The 16932-nt window shown below is 35.7% G+C and overlaps 1 protein-coding gene across 1 annotated transcript in view; it reads right to left on the bottom strand.

Moving 5' to 3' along the window:
• The window catches only part of LOC145687173 (glycine receptor subunit alpha-2-like), a 190619-nt gene that overhangs the window by 28737 nt on the left and 144950 nt on the right, over window positions 1-16932 (bottom strand). The window contains exons 7-8 of the mRNA XM_081760637.1: window positions 9781-9915; window positions 6926-7026 (exon numbers count right to left, since the gene is read on the bottom strand). Of these exons, the coding sequence (XP_081616763.1) occupies window positions 6926-7026; window positions 9781-9915 (236 nt within the window). The remainder of the gene's footprint in view (window positions 1-6925; window positions 7027-9780; window positions 9916-16932) is intronic.

Genomic DNA, 16932 nt, shown 5'->3' on the forward strand with positions numbered 1-16932 from the left:
TGCAGAGTCGTTTTGACGTGTTATTAGAACCATACTAAAGGCCTGACTACTTCAGGAAACATATGTTAGTCGAACTCTTTAGTACGGCACTAATCAAGCATCAGAACGACACTGCATAAGGTCCAATATCTTTTGAATCCTCGCTAAGTTTAACTCTAGTGTTCTGGTCCATTATGGAACACATTTTACTTTGAATATTCTGAAACTTTCATGACTAATGATGTTGTACGATTAGAAGCGAGCAACTCTCTATCTTTCGTTGGGCTAATTTCAGCCCTAGACTATAAGAGTAAGTCACTAATCTCAAACAAGACACAGTGTATATATATATATATATATTTTTTTAAATGATATTTTTACGAAATTTTTACAAAACGTTTTGATTTACAATCAAAGTGGGATCATTCTCTTGTCATTGACAGATTTCAAGTAATAAACAATTTCAAAAACCCTAAAAAAAAATTACATCATATTCCATGAAAATCGATATTTTTTAAGCAAGAGCTACTGTAGAAGATATAGTTTTTTTTAATTATAGAAAGTATGAGTTTGTGTGTATGTTTGTGTGGCAAGACTTCTGAACTTTAGCCCAATTCAACTCCAACCATTGAGGATTCTGTGAAAGCCTCAATAAATACGTTATGTGTGAAAATGTAATTATTTTTACGTAGGCAATTGTGGAAAGTGTTTTTTTTTTCACACCGGTAGGAGCGAGAGAGAAGAGCTCACTCTCTCGTTTTCCACTGATATTTTAGGTCCTGGTAGTGAAAATGATTGTGAAATTTCAAAAAAATGTGTCATATTTTATGGAAATCTAACACATCTACGAGAGTAGTCTTAAAAGAGTCCAAATGGATGAACCGAGTTGTGGGATGAGACATAGTGCGCCTAATACAACATGTGAAAATATGTGTATGTGCAAAGTTATAGCGACTAAGCGCCATAAAAAACAGAAGGGGAGGGGGTCAAAATTGGTAGGAGAAGGGCTATGCTATGTTACAGAATTACATCAAATAAACTGTTGAACCGAAGAAATAGTGAAAGATAGACAATGTAAACGGTGGCAGTTTCACATACTGGCGAAAGAAGAATGGACAGAGTAGATCACGAACCTCCGCCGCCATCTTGAAATAAGCTATTTTGAAATATGTGATATTTTTTGAAACGGAAAGGTAGTCATGTGCCACATGCGTTAAGACTGTGTTTTGAACAGGAATGGAATGTTGCTGTCAATTTTGTTATATCACTAACCGTTGATGAATTATTACATGTTTTATTTCTTTGGATACGATCAAAACACATGCTGGAAATGATCATCCTGTGCAACAATGGTGTGTGCTATATGCCTCTTTCACTCCTCGTGCACAGCCAGCAATGTCTTTGGATGCACAGAAGTGTATGCATCCTCAATCCTCTGCACCAGAAGTGGTAAATTCTGGATCTTGACGGAGTATAGTATACTATGGACTGAAGGTGGCTTCACAGGTAGAAGTCGAGATCCGGAGAAAGTGGTGGCCACTCCTGTCCCAGACGCTTGTTCCACCTCGCAGGGAACTGTTGATCCAGGTACTCCCCGCAAGCCAAGTTCGTAATGGGAAGGGGCTCCATCCTGCTGGAAGAACCTTGGATATGAACCGTCCTCTGACAACGCTGACGGAAGGATATCTTCGTCCAGCAACCGTAGGTATTGATTGGATTTCAGTGTCGTAGGTGATGAGTGGGCCAGTGGCTCTCGTGCCAGAAATACCACACCAACTGTGGATCACCAACCATCCCTGATATATCACTCCAATGAGGGTTCTTATCACTCCAATAGCGGTGGTTTTATTTGTTTACTTCTCCGCTGACGTATAAATTTGCTTCATTCGATAACAACACAGTCAAGGGAAAATCTGGATTGGTTTCTAGTTTTGTTGTTGCCCATTCTGCAAACTGCACCCGACGGTCTGGATCGTCCTCTTTTAGATGCTGGTGAAGCTGGAGTTTGTATAGGAGCCACTTGTTAGGAGAAAGTATCCTCCGAATGGACGTTCGACTAACTCCACATTCCTAGGATAAACGCCATATGCTCAGTTGGGGGCTTCGAGTATCACACCATACGAGTATCAGTCTCCTAAATTTTCGTAAATAACTATAAAGATGATCCCAAATCTTCCAAATAACTACAGATAACGATCATTAAAGTTCATAATTGACTTTTTGAAAACATGCTGGCCCTAATTGATGTATCATATGATTACCTTTCCATTTCAAAAAATATAACATATTTCAGAATGGCGGATTTCAAGATGGCGGTGGAGGGTCGTGATCTACTCTACCTATTGTTCTTTTGACAATATGCGAAACTAGCACTGTTTGTATTGTTTATCTTTCTTTATTTTTACGATTCAACGGTTTATTTGATGTATTTCTATAACATAGCATAGCCCTTCTTCCACCCATTTAGACCCCCTCCTCCTCCGTTTCTTATGGCGCTCATCCGCTATAACTTATCACATACACATATTTTCACATCATCTATCAGGTGCACTATGTCTCATCCCGCAACTCGATTCATCCATTTGGACACTTTACTTGTTAGATCATTTTTTAATCGGAGTTATTCAGCTTATGTTAGGGAGTTAATTTTCATTCATTTCTGACCATTTTATTTCGAAGCACTGAGAATTGAAGAAAAGGCTCAAAGAAAATATAAATAAATTATATGAGAATCGAAAAGGTTTTACGAAAGCTGTCCTGGAATTTTTTAAAAAATGAGAGAGGGCAGATAATTCACCTTTTTGTTCTTCACTAATGTGAACTCCATCTAGAGAATATGGTGCAGAAGCCTCAAAGAAAATATACAGCGTATTACATCGAAAACAAGCATTCGTTTTCAAGAAAAATGTCATGAATCACTTTTTCAAATATGGTTCATAAATTATCAAGTTTATTCTTAACATATTTTTAACCTCAACCTGTGTCGATCTTCGGAATTCTACAAAGAAACCATGCATTATATTGTATCAAAGTCGCACAATTTTTATATAGTTTATTCTGCCTATTTGTTTTGTATGCACATGTTCAACTTTGCAGCGTTGGGTGGCTTTTTCCCCATTTCGATTCTTTTAGCCTTTATGGATTACCACCCCAAACAACAAAATTATTTTGGAAGGATTGAGAAAGATTTCGTTTCGTTCCTTTCGATCTCCCGTTTCATCCCACACTCTCATTCCACCAGTTCTTCCATTGCCATTAACTTGCCTTAATCATTTGTCTCTCATAACTTAAAGGGCATTAATCTGGGATATTAATTTGAAAGTCGATTCTCTTGATTTCGCTGAGATGTGTCATATAGCGTTACCCGGTGGAATTTTCAATTACTGGTATTTAAATTGGCGAAAGAAAAGACGGTGAAGATACTCAATTAAAAATATCTTCTCCTCGCTTTTTGTAGAATACATAGTATCATTAGTGAATAATAGTTGTGCCAATTGAATACAATCAGAATTATGAGTCTTACTTTGCTTAAATATTTTACGTGCCTTTCACTATTTTGCTAATGGTCATACACGAATAGATTAATCAAAACTGGTTTTAATTAATCTCATATGATTGTCTCTTTATGTAATGAACACCACATTATACACTAGAAAAAGTTTTCAACTACTTAAACAATTTAAAAAATTACTTTATCTTTGTTACTACTAACTCAAATGTTCGAGAGAGTAAGAAACTCAGAACATACAACAAAAATTTTGAATCTATCAGACATAAGTACCTTAATCTATATACAGGGTGTTTAAAACAAAACCGACAATTTGGGAGGTGATTCCTGACACCAATATAAGACAAACAGTATAGACCATTCTGGATGCACAAATGCTTCCTTTCTGAGTTACAGGCTGCCGAAAACATGAAAAATGAACTTTAAAGGTGCATAGCTCCAAAACTATGAGACCTACTATAGTTAGGTCAAGACTTCACTTAGGAACTAGTATGTGCCCTATCCAAATATCCAAGTTTCACAATCCTGAGGTACTTCCGCAACAACTTTTATAGAGTAAGTTTCTTCAAATTATGTGCCTGTAGCCAAACTCTTTCTATAAAATTGCTTCGTGAGTACCTCAGGATTCCGCAACTTGGATATTTGAATAGGGCACATACTAGTTCCTAAATAAAGTCTTGACCTGACTACATTAGGTCTCATAGTATTAGAGCTATGGACCTTTAAAGTTCATTTTCTGCATGTTTTCGACAGCCTATAAGTCCAAAAGGAAGCATTTGTGCACCGAGGTTGGTCTATATTTTTTGTCTTATCTAGATGTCAGGAATCAACTCCCAAACGTTGTCGGTGTTGTTTTGGAACACCCTATATATATATATATATATATATATATATATATATATATATATATATATATATATATATATACTTAGTAACATCGGACTACTTTCTTCAACTAACTAAACGTATATATTAAAACAATCTACGTATCTTGCAAGATTCAAATAACATCGAACGAGAAAGGATAATGGATTTGCCACACGGACTTTTGAATCAAACATTCGCCATTCGAAATACATGACAAAGATGTGTTCAGGCACAAGAAAGTAGGTAGGACAACGGAATATCCCTCTGTGACTCACTCACCTGCATGAGGCCAGGCCGCAAATTGGAAACTTATTTATTTTACGAATTACGTCTATCTTGTAGTGTAATTATTGCAGAGACATGAATCATATACGGTTGTATTGGTAATAAAATAGGATGTTGAGAGGGATAAGTCATATTAGCGTATAACATATTTACAGGTATCACCTAAAATAGTAAGACCATTCCTCGAGCTGGGAAATAGACTTGTCCGGCTAACGTAAGATTAACGTGATCAAATCTACCAAGTTGTGATGATAATGGGTCATTGTTTGATTGTATGGTTTCCTGAATGTATGTGATTAAAAGTGATAAGTCACACATTTGAAGAAGTAGAAGGTTACTGAATTCGAAAAACTAAAAATAAAAAAAAGATAAAAATTAAGCCGAAAACGTATTAATACAATATTAAATCGTACATATACCTAAGAAAATACGCGAGATTTCGCAGGCTAGTTACAGGACGTGTATAACGTCTGAGCTAAACACAATGAAAATGGAAACACTTTTCACAGTGAGCACACTATATGAATGCCTGATGTAAACACTCATCTTCTCAATATGTCTCAGCAAGACCATATTCGAAGCAAAATTGTACGGGTATTTCCAATGAGGTAGATCTTTCTAGTTCTGAAAAAAAAAAACAAAAAAACACGCGTATCAAATCATGTCTTTGAATCTCGAGGCCAAAAATTGAAGAGATTGTAAACATAGAAAGTAATCGCGGTGCCAGAAATTAATATGTGAACCAATGAAAACTGCACCTGTTATAAATTTCATATTTTTGTAAGGGCGAAACGTCTTCAGTTTGAATGAGGCCAGTGCACTTTTAAGGCATTTGGTCAAACCTGTTACATTTGGCCAAAATACGTACTTTATAAACATCTGCAGATTGTCCTTGTATAATTTATGTAAGACGACTTACTGTCAAATACTTTTAAATTTGGGAAATTCGCGTTTATTGATTGCAGAAACTGATATGTAGTAAATTCCAGTCAAGTTAAGCAGAATATTAGGGGTGTCCTATTTCTTTCGTCCCGACTGTACATTATAGGTCAATGTGACTAATGCTTCTCGACAATCTATCTGTTTAACTATGAAACTCCTCTATGATTCATGTATCCGCAATAATTACGCTACAAGCTAGATGTAATCCTTAAAATCAATATTTCCTTTTCAATTTCTGACTGTGCCTTACACAGGTAAATGGGCCACAAGGGATAGTTAAGTTGTCCATGGCATCTACTCTTTGTGCTTGGACATACAGTCAAAAAGTTCCAGGAATTTGGATTTAACTATCTATTACCACAATATAGGTACACATTAACTTTTCAGAATAGGCTCCTTGAGAACACACATACACTTATTCCATGGCTCCTACCGTGGCTGGAAACAACGCTGAAAGTCCTGTTTTGGTATGCTCCTAAGTTCAGCCGTCGCCATGGTTTGGATGTCTTCTACGGTGGCAAAATGATTACCTTTGAGATCCTTTCTGATTTTGGGAAAGAGCTAGAAATCCTCCTCTACCAGCCTCCCTACTCACCGGATTTAGTACCAGCAGATTTCTGGATCTTCCCCAAGAGCAGAAAGAGTTTCAAAGATAACAATTTTTCCACTGTAGAAAACATTCAAACCAGCGCTACGGCTGAACTTAGTAACATACCAAAACAGTACTGTTAGCGTTGTTTCCAGTAATCACAGGAGCGGTGGTACAAGAATGTGTGTTCTCAAAAAGCCTATTTTGAAGGCAATTAAGAGTCTTCATCCCGGCGAAATTAAAATACCGCTAATTTTACAGTAAGTATGTGATATGTTCAAATAGATAAAAGATAATCGAAATGTGGAACAAGAGCGCCCTAGACAATATCATTTTACATGAGAAACCGTTATCACGACTCACTTATCTGCTTTCGATTTCGAGCCATTTTGAAAATCGGCATTAATTTTCGCGTTTTTAAACAGCTGAAAACATAAAGCCACTAGGTGACTTGTGATAACGGTATCTCACGCAAAATAATATTGTCTAGGGCGCTCTTGTTCCATATTTCAATTATATTTTATCTATTTGAAGATATAACATAATTACTGTAAAATTAGCGGTATTTTAATTTCGCCGGGATGAAGACTCTTAAATGAATGTGTAGCTATATTGTGATAATAAATAGTTACAATAAAATTCCAGGAAGTTTTTGACTCTTCCTCTTATATCTGTTATATTTTATGAATGGACTATATGTGATTCACATTTCCGCGTCACACATTCGTGACCCTTCCTTGTATGTCATAACTTACCGACATAATTACAATCAAGCATGTCGGGATGTAAGTGTGGAACAAAAAATAACCAAGCCGCCGTTTCAACACAAATACAACCTCCAAGCAAGTGAATTTACCTATGAAGAAATATTTTATCGTTAGATATTGATTGACTTACATCAAACCACTTTAGCAAGGATAAGCATGCAACAGTTATTAAAAATTACATCTTTCTAAAATAGATATTACATTTATGTTGGTTTTGGACGATACAATCTTTTATTTATTTCAAGACAAGAAAAAATAAGCTGATTTATTTTCTTTCTAGACGAAAATATTATTTCAATGAGTTTTTAATAAAGAAACATAATAGCCATTGCATATTTGTCAGATTGCATAACTATTTAAAGAGTAACTTATAATGTTGACACCAATTTGAGATGTGATGTCTTTGATTTCAATAGGAGATGATATTGTTTCTTACAGTAATACTTGTTCTTTTCATAAAGCCATCTAAAATTACTATAATACAGAGTTTTATTTTGTATACTATGAAGGCGATCTAGTAAGTAAGGAACGACTAGGTATGTCTCAACAAAAAACAAAACTTCATTTATTTTGTTTATTGTATTTATTTATGCACATGTCTGGGTGTTACCAGCATCTAAGACCTTAAGCCCGTCACAAATGAGGGACTACGTCGTCGGGGAGCACACTACACGGGAAAGAAGAAGGAATAAATGGCTTGGAACCTATATGCTTGATACTATCCCGGCCTTTGCCCGGTGAATGAGAAAAAACAGGAATAGCTTCAGTTTATATGGCTGACTTGGAAAAGGTGTTACACCTTTACCGAGTCTTCCCACCCGGAAACGAACCCAGGACTGCTCGCACCAAAGGCAAGAGCATTAGCGACTACGCCCACGAAACTTCATTTACAACAATACTAAACCTAATACTATTTGTCTGTATAATTTTATTGTTATCGAGGCACTTATCGTAACGAGAAACAAATTTTTCAATGCCAATGACAAGCCATGAAGTTACTGTTTTTTTAAGCGCGTTTTCACTTTGAAAGTTTGTTCCCCCTAGAAACTTCTTCATTTTGGGGGAAAGATGAAAGTTACTAAGCATCAAGTCGGGACTGTCAGGGGAGGGGGTGTCTTACTTGAAACATTGCCATTTTTGTTGTGTTGCTGCAGCTGCATGAGGTATAACGTTGTCATGAATCTACGCAGTCCCTGCACACAACATTTCATGTCTCTTGTTTTGGATAGCGCGGCGAAGTCATCAAAGAATGGCAGAGTAGAGGCAATCATTCTTGTTCTTCTGACAGTAGTTCATGACTTTAGTCATTTGTGACAGATGAGTAACATCGTCATTGAAAATCGTAATTTGATCTATTTTGCTTTCGTTAAAATATATCCAATCATTCCTTTACTTTCTTGATAGTCATTATGTATATTGAACATTTATATTTCTTTCTGTCTTTCAGTTGATTTTCCCTCTAAAATCAAGAACATCATATATCGTATGCCTTCAAATAAATGCATGCGATCGGGATCAAGCCTGGTAGTACTTGGTAAACCTTGATCTGCTATATAAGTGTCTGAAGTATTATTGTGTGCAGAGTTGTGATTCCGCCTGTACACGATCCAATTTATGTGCTCAAAGTTCAAAGTCAATATATTAAGTATAATAAAAACGCGATTAATACCGTTTAATTAATAAATAAAGGTGTTTTCAACTGAAAAAAATCAAATGAAGTATAGATATTTTTATGATAATGTGTGCTTTAATTGTTTAGTAATCATGTATTATACATATATATATATATATATATATATATATATATATATATATATATATATATATATATATATATATATACATATACATATATATATATATATACATATATATATATATATATATATATATATATATATATATATATATACATATACATATACAGCGTGTTTCAGAACAACACCGACTACGTTTGGTAGGTGATTCCTGACTCTAAGATAAGACAAAAATATAAACCAACCTGGGTGCACAAATGCTTCCTTTCGGAGTTATAGGCTGTCGAAAACATGAAAAATGAACTTTAAGGGTCTATAGCTCCAAAACTATGGGGCCTATCGTAGCCGGGTCAAGACTTTACCAAGGAACTAATATGTGCTCTATCCAAAAATACGTGCTTCAGAATCCTGCAGTACTTCCGCAACGATTTTTACAGAGGTAGTTAGTGAGTACTTCAGATTATATGCCCGTAACAAACTACCTGTACAAAAATTGAGTGAGTACCATAGGATTCTGAAACGTGCATTTTTGGATAGAGTATATATTAGTTCCTAAGTAAAGTCTTGACCCGACTACGGTAGGTCCCATAGTTTTGGAGCTATGAACCTTTAAAGTTCATTTTTCTTGTTTTCGGCAGCCTATAACTACGAAAGGAAGCATTTGTGCACGCAGGTTGGTCTATACTTTTCGTCTTATTTTGGTGTCAGGAATCATCCCCCAAACGTTGTCGGTGTTGTTTTGAAGCACCCATATACAGCCCTCCATTGATCAAGTATAACATTCTAGCTTATGAGTTTATTTGCTTCCGCTATTCAGAGCTTAAGATATGAGTAAAAAGGCTTTAAAAGCAAGGAACAAAGAAACTAAGTCTATCTGATGGATAACAATAAGAAATTATATATAAGCAATGAGTTGACCAGTACGGGACTGTATGCCTACTTTTGGGCCACCCTGTATATATATATATATATATATATATATATATCAAAACAACCAGTAGTCATTTCACGTAATTTCTCAAGCATTCAAAATAACGAAAAATATTTGTAATAATGCGTTTAAATTGTAATTAATGAGGTGCTCACCAGTAGAATACACTTGGGAGCAATCTTCAACGTAGCTCTTGACGATCTGCAGTTGAGGTAACTCGATCTTATCATCCACAACTAATGGATACTTGTCATCCCACTGAAACACCAGGTCATCAACAGTATACGACACTGGAAAGATATTGATATTTTTAGGGTACTTATACTACACACGGATATATACTAATCTACTATTATAAAGTAATCTATTATGTTATCTTGAATTTGAACTCTTTTTAAATAAAATTGGTTTTGAAACTAACAGAGAGGAACTGCTCTGTTATCTTATAATTCAAAATGACAATAAATAAAGCTCTTTATATCCTCCTACTATTCATGAAACTAAGAGCCTATCCGGTTGCAATGATGTGAATAGATTTTGGGGGGAAATTAATCTCAAATGTAGAAGAGACTTGTGCATTCTATATTTCAAAACCAAATTGTCCTAAAAGAGATTAAACATAGTCAAAAAAGCACGAAACATTAGCTTTAAAGTCAATGGAAAATCAATGAAAACAATGAAGTCGTCCACATATCTCGAAAACTGTAATAAGGAGATGGTTGATTGAAAACTTACTGCAAAGATATAATGAAGAGCTTAAAAACGATGAATAGCACGTAAAGTAAATATGGATAGAACATTGTCAAAAGTTAAGTTGTTTGAGTAAAATCTCGATCAAATTTTCAGCATAGATGAGGTTCAGCCTGGAAAGCTCATAATGATTTATGTTACAGTGAAGAAATATAGGAAATATACAAAAATGAGGAAAGGAGAAAGAAAGATCATAATGCATGTTTTATTGTATGTTAGGAAACAAGTACTTGCAAAGTCCATTATATTGAAATACTAGTTGAATATACCCATGCTTCGCACGGGGCCTGTATTTGGAAGTCAACGCCTGTGGAAGTATCACCATTGATCTAAGCGACTGCGAAAAGTATGGATTTGATACTAATATCGGACATTTTGGGCTATTTTTTTTACATGTCTCGGTATCCTCCCCCCCTCCCTCGCTGACTCCCCGGCTCGCATACAATTGTAACTAAATTTGCAAGTCATCGCTAATGGAAGTGTCACCATTGGTCTCAGCGACCGCGAAAACTATGGATTTGACACTAACATAGGTTATTTTGGATTACTTTTACATATCTCGGTATCCCCCTCCCCCGGTGACCCCCGACCCGGAGCCGAATAGCGTGAATTTGTAAGTTAATGCGATCGGAGTTTCATCATTGATTTCAGCGACCGCGAAAATTATGAATTCGACACTAATATCGGTCATTTTCTACTACTCTTACATGTCCCAGTAAACGACCCCCTTAGATCCTCTGGTTCGAATTTTGACAAAAACGTTTAACTCTGGTCTGGAGCCTGGACCAAGGTATTCGTGACTAAAATTTGATAACTCTTGGTCAATTTGTCTGGTTCCCAATCCGGTTTCGGTAAACGCCCCCACCTGAGACCCCCTGGTTCGAAGTTTGAAAAAAGGTCTTCGTCTTGATCTGGGGCCTGAGCCAAGGTACCCCTGACCAAAATTTGGTAACTCTCGGTCCACTTGTCTGTTCCCCAGGCTGCACACAGACAGACAGGCAGACAGACAGACAAACACACAAACTCTTTATTTTATTTATATTAGATTAGATAAGAAAAATTCTGAATACCTCTCTGATCGTTTCTTTCTCATAGGTTGAAGTGTGAAGTTTAACATAGATTCAGTTCTATATCTTTTCTGTAAAGTATCACAAAAGAGAATCATAAAATATTTTGTGTGAAGTGTTTACTGAATGAAGCATATTTGGAGACATTAGTAAAAAGAGCAGAAAATAATTAAAGACCTTCGAAATATGTGTATAGAGCAGGAAGGAAAAAAGCAACTACGTGGATGAACCGGAAAGCCAATGCAGAAATGTTGAGAATAGTAGGGATGAACGAACAACATTATAGATTTAAAAAAAGAAAAAAAAAGACTACTTACAATACCACACGAGAAAAAAAAATGTAATTCAAAAACGGGATTCAAAGCATGGAAGAGGGGAAACGAGGGAAGAAAAATGAGGACGATAATTAATGGAGGGTCTTAAAGTGAGTAAATGAGGCAAAGAGAAAAGTTGTGGACCGTCGTGCCTGGAAACCTCTCAATTTGCCGCAATTGTCACATCGGTGAGTGCAAAACACTTAACATAGGGTCTACTTATGAAGGTGATAACTATGTAAATCTTCTGACAGCAAGTGTTTTGGATGTTACAAATATTCACGAACATTAATTCATTGATAAGTAAGTTACATAGTAATTTTCGTAATATTATCAATAATAATAATAATAATAATAATAATAATAATAATAATAATAATAATAATAATAATAATAATAATAAGATGATGATGATGATGAAATATTCCACTGTAAAAAATTTCGCCTTAAATTTACTGACCAATTACCGTCAATTCTCGCTGCCATCCGATTACCCTAAATTTTACGGACCACCGTTTTTTCATGAAAACGGCAGACCGTATATTCAGAAGCAAAATAATATTGACCGTGTTTAGAAACAAATTTGGTACCGTATATTTTACGGTAATTTACCGTAATATTTAGGGGTCTTTTTTTTAAAAAAAAAAGCACAGGTGTATTATTACCGTAGAAGATTTACGGTAATTATCACACCAATTCCCTATCTAGAGGTCATTGCCGGTCCTGCATGACCTCTTGATAGATCCAGTTAGAATTTTTGCTGGGCAATATACGTTGACCCAATTTTCATCGAATTGCTGGAAACTGTATCAGTACACACACTGGCTAGGAATAATTTTTGCTGGATGGATGCAACTAGGGTGCACACTGGTCCACTGCTGTTAAAGACTACTTAACTAAAGAAAACAAGAGTGAACGAAAGAAGCGTTGCACCTACGACGTGCATAATATCCATAAGAATAAAAGTTGAAATTAATTCTTAGTTTGTAATATCGAACCCTTGTTCTAATATCATCTTGAACATACATTGCTTTTTCTTTTCAAAATTACTAGTTTTGTCATGTATTGAACAAAACAGCAGAAGAGGATTCGATATTACATACAAAGAAAAAAATCTTGAATTTTATAGCTGAGTTTTCGCACGCTTTGAAGATGTAGTTGGAACAAACATCCACGCCCTTTTAAGATATTCATAAATCGATATTCTGTTACAGTGTTAAGACTAGCTTTACTGCATGTATTTTCGCTATGAGTACCAGTAGACTAATAGACCTCAAATATTCTAATCAGCGATTCATTCGATTAGTCGCATTATTACGGTTTCAGATAATCAAGCAGGCACTCGACAACATAACTTAGAATGACCAGAAGTACGACTAAACAAGTGTAAAACCATATGACTTCTCACAACACTGCCTACAGTATCCAGTATCCGCTTTCCCAAATTAATAAATACGTGTTTGCATAATTATGTAACAGTGGCATCAATGCTTAAAAAAAAAAGTCACCAAATTTCCAGAGTATCGAACTTTTGCATATTTAGACTATTAAACGCTCAAATGTATTAACAAGACACCAGAACAGATTATAGGTACTCAGAACAAAATTAAAGATAAAAACATTTACAGAAATATTTTTCAAATCTAACAATTTATTTATCCAGAAAAAATAATGACAGCATGGGCGCCCGATGAAAATTTTCTAGGGAACTCAACTCCCTGGTTACTATATATCCTGATATTTTTTATTTGTATTAAGAAATGTAATACGTTTTCACTAGCTAGGGGAGCGACCCCTGCCCCTCCTTCGGGCACACATGAGTGACAGTATACTTTTGTTTCTGTAACATGAAAAATTCCAGTTGATGCAACACAATTTATGTAATGCAGTTACGGTAAACTACGAAGCACTTTTCCTATTTTTTTTAAGTATTTCAACATTGTGATTCTAATTCTAGCTTCACAAACCACTCGTAGTTGGCTACATTATCATAAGATTTTATACATCCAGCAGCTTCTTGGTTTCGAATCGTTGCACTTTGTAGCGATCTGCTTGCCACGATAGCCAACTAAAGTCTTTTTTGTCACCGAACAAAGTTCAAATATTAACATGGTGCTTTCCATACATTACCTTGCTTAATGTTGAATTTCCAGGATATCTTCAACAGCCTATTGTATATATCACACCAAAAAACCACACACTAAACAAACAAACAAACAAAAGAAAGAAACAAAACAAAACAAAGCACAACACATCCGAACCTACGCGCCATCAATCCTCGCTTCGAACATGTGCTTTTTCTCTCCAATGCGCATGCCCGACACAAGCATCTGACAGGAAAACGGTCTCCTACCATTATTTTAGAAAAACGGTAAACCGTATATTTTTCATAAAAGGAGGCACTTATTTTCACGGTTATTGGTTACAGTGTGACTTCTCACAACACTGCCTACAGTAACCAGTATTCACTATCCCAAATTAGTAAATACGTGTTTGCATAATTATGTAACAGTGGCATCAATGCTCGAAAAAAAAGTCACCAAACTTCCAGAGTATCGAACTTTTTCATATTTATTAAACGCTCAAATGTATTAACAAGACACCAGAACAGATTATAGGTACTCAGAACAAAATTAAAAGATAAAAACAACATTTACAGAAATATTTTTCAAATCTAGCAATTCATTTATCCAGAAAAACTAGTGAGAGCATGGGCTTCCGATGAAAATTTACTAAGGGACTCATCTCCCTGGTTACTATATACCCTATTACATTTGGTATTTTTTATGTGTATTAAGAAATTTAATACGTTCTCATTAGCGATCTCCTTCCCCTCCTTCGGGCACACATGAGTGACAGTATACCTTTATTTCTGTAACATGAAAAATTCCAGTTGATGCAACACAATTTATGTAATACTGTACTAAGTACGGTAAACTACAAAGCACTTTTCCTAAAAGTTTTTTTTTAAGTATTTCAACATTGTGATTCTAATTCTAGCTTCACCAGCACTCGTAGTTGGTTACATTACCATAAAAACTTTAGTATATACATCCAGCAGCTTCTAGGTTTCGCATCGTTGCACTTTGGAGCAATCTGCTTGCCACGATAGGCAACTAAGTTATGTATGTCACCGAACAAAGTTAAAATATTAACATGGTGCTTTCCCATACATTACCTTGCTTAATATTGAATTTTCAGGATATCTTCAACACTAGTACTGTATATATCACACCAGAAAACCACACACTAAACAAACAAAAGAAAGAAAAAAAACAAAACAAATCACAACACATCCGAAACTACGCGCCATCAATCCTCGCTTCGAACATGTGCTTTTTCGCTCCAATGCGCATGCCCGACACGAGCATCTGACAGGAAAACGGTCTCCTACCATTATTTTAGAAAAACGGTAAACCGTATATTTTTCATAAAAGGAGGCACTTATTTTCACGGTTATTGGTTACAGTTACTAGACGCCAACCTAGTTAAAATTTACAAATAACTATATTGGTCACGTAATGTATCACTTGAAAGGTTTTCCATTCTTTTACCAAAATTTTACCTTATTCAGATGAGTAGTAGATAATAATATATTGGTCTTTTTGAAAACTATCATATTTGAATGAAATTATTTACGTTTCCTAATTAAATAAAATTATCCAGTAGTATATTTGCTTCATTTTGCAAGCAGCTAATGAAGGTTTCTAATTGCGGATAGTTTTTAACTACTAGCTGAGAGGGAAGTACGCCGATAACTACCACCTAATTTATCAAACCAGAATTACATTATGAGCGCACGGTAGAGTACTTACCTCTGGTGCTTGGGATCGCTGGTTCTTACCCCGGCTAATTAAGCTTGTGGTGGACAACATCGTGTCCGTGAATTTTCTCGGGTATTCCCCGTTTCTCTCACATTGTCATTTCACCAATTCTTCCTCCGTCATTCACTTGCCTTATTCATCCGTCTCCCTTAGCCTAAAGGGCACAATAGTGGGACATTAAAGTGAAAGATTTCATTTCAATTTTCATAGAATTACATTACACAGGGGATACATAAATTAATGAACAGCATTTGCAAACGAAAATAACTTTAGCTTTTTTCTCAAGTTACAACCCTTTCCTCGCACTTTCAAGCGTTCATGCTAGGTAACTGGAAGTGTATTGCAAAATTTCTCGGGTAGAGCAATAAAATGTACACGGGATTTGGACTTTTCCCTTCACCTTTTATTATAAAAGTTTATGTACACAAATAATAAGAAATTCCACTAATATTAGGTAAGATTAGATGGGAGCCCGGTGACCAAGCGTCGTGGGCTTTGAGGTGAGGTACTCTCGGTGACCAAGCGTCGTGAGAGGGGTGTAGATTAGGTATCTCTCTCTCTCTCGGTGACCGTGCGTCGTGAGAAAGAGGAAAGGGACCCGGTGACCAAGCGTCGTGGGTATAAGGATAGGTACCTCTCGGTGACCAAGCGTCGTGAGAGGGGTTTTAGGTGTTGTGATCAATCCGGGAAGATTGATGTTGGTCGAGGTGTGCAGGTCCTTTTTATTCTGTCTTGTCAGCTTCCATCGTGGGTACTCGTCCTTCCGACTGTTGGCGATGGTGATCGACTCCTCTTAGGGAACGTCGTCTGTTTGTTTGTGTTTATTATCAACACATGTAGTTTACACGTGGTTACTGCCTGGTACGGCAACGTGGGGATCCTTACAGTATTTATTACATACGTATGTTACATATAGAAAACAATATTTAAATCAAACACTTCAAAATTATTTTATTCACAGTATTTGAACCATATAATTGATCTATGACTCCATTAAACAATTACATCGTCTCTTTGCAGATAGTACTTGAATCCGGTAGACATTGACACTATCTTCATCTATTAACATCGACACAAATTATGTATATTAATAAAAGTAAACACAGTCATTTGCTAAACAGTTCCAAATAGAGATGCAAGGGATCGAAAAAAAAAAGCGGTTTTTTCTGCTTCGCTTTTTTTTGCTTGGGAAATTTTGGTCTTTTTTGAAAATTTTGCTTTAAACTGATAATGCAGACTTTGTTTCGCTTCTCCACAACAAACAAACTCATTTAATTAGTGGTTGATTCATATAATAATATGAAACATCGAAAATAAACCATGAATTTCAAACATATATTTTTTTAAAATTC

This window comes from Thermobia domestica, chromosome 6 (assembly GCF_964235325.1).
Source record: "Thermobia domestica chromosome 6, izTheDome1.hap1.1, whole genome shotgun sequence".
Classification (NCBI taxonomy): Eukaryota; Metazoa; Arthropoda; class Insecta; order Zygentoma; family Lepismatidae; genus Thermobia; species Thermobia domestica.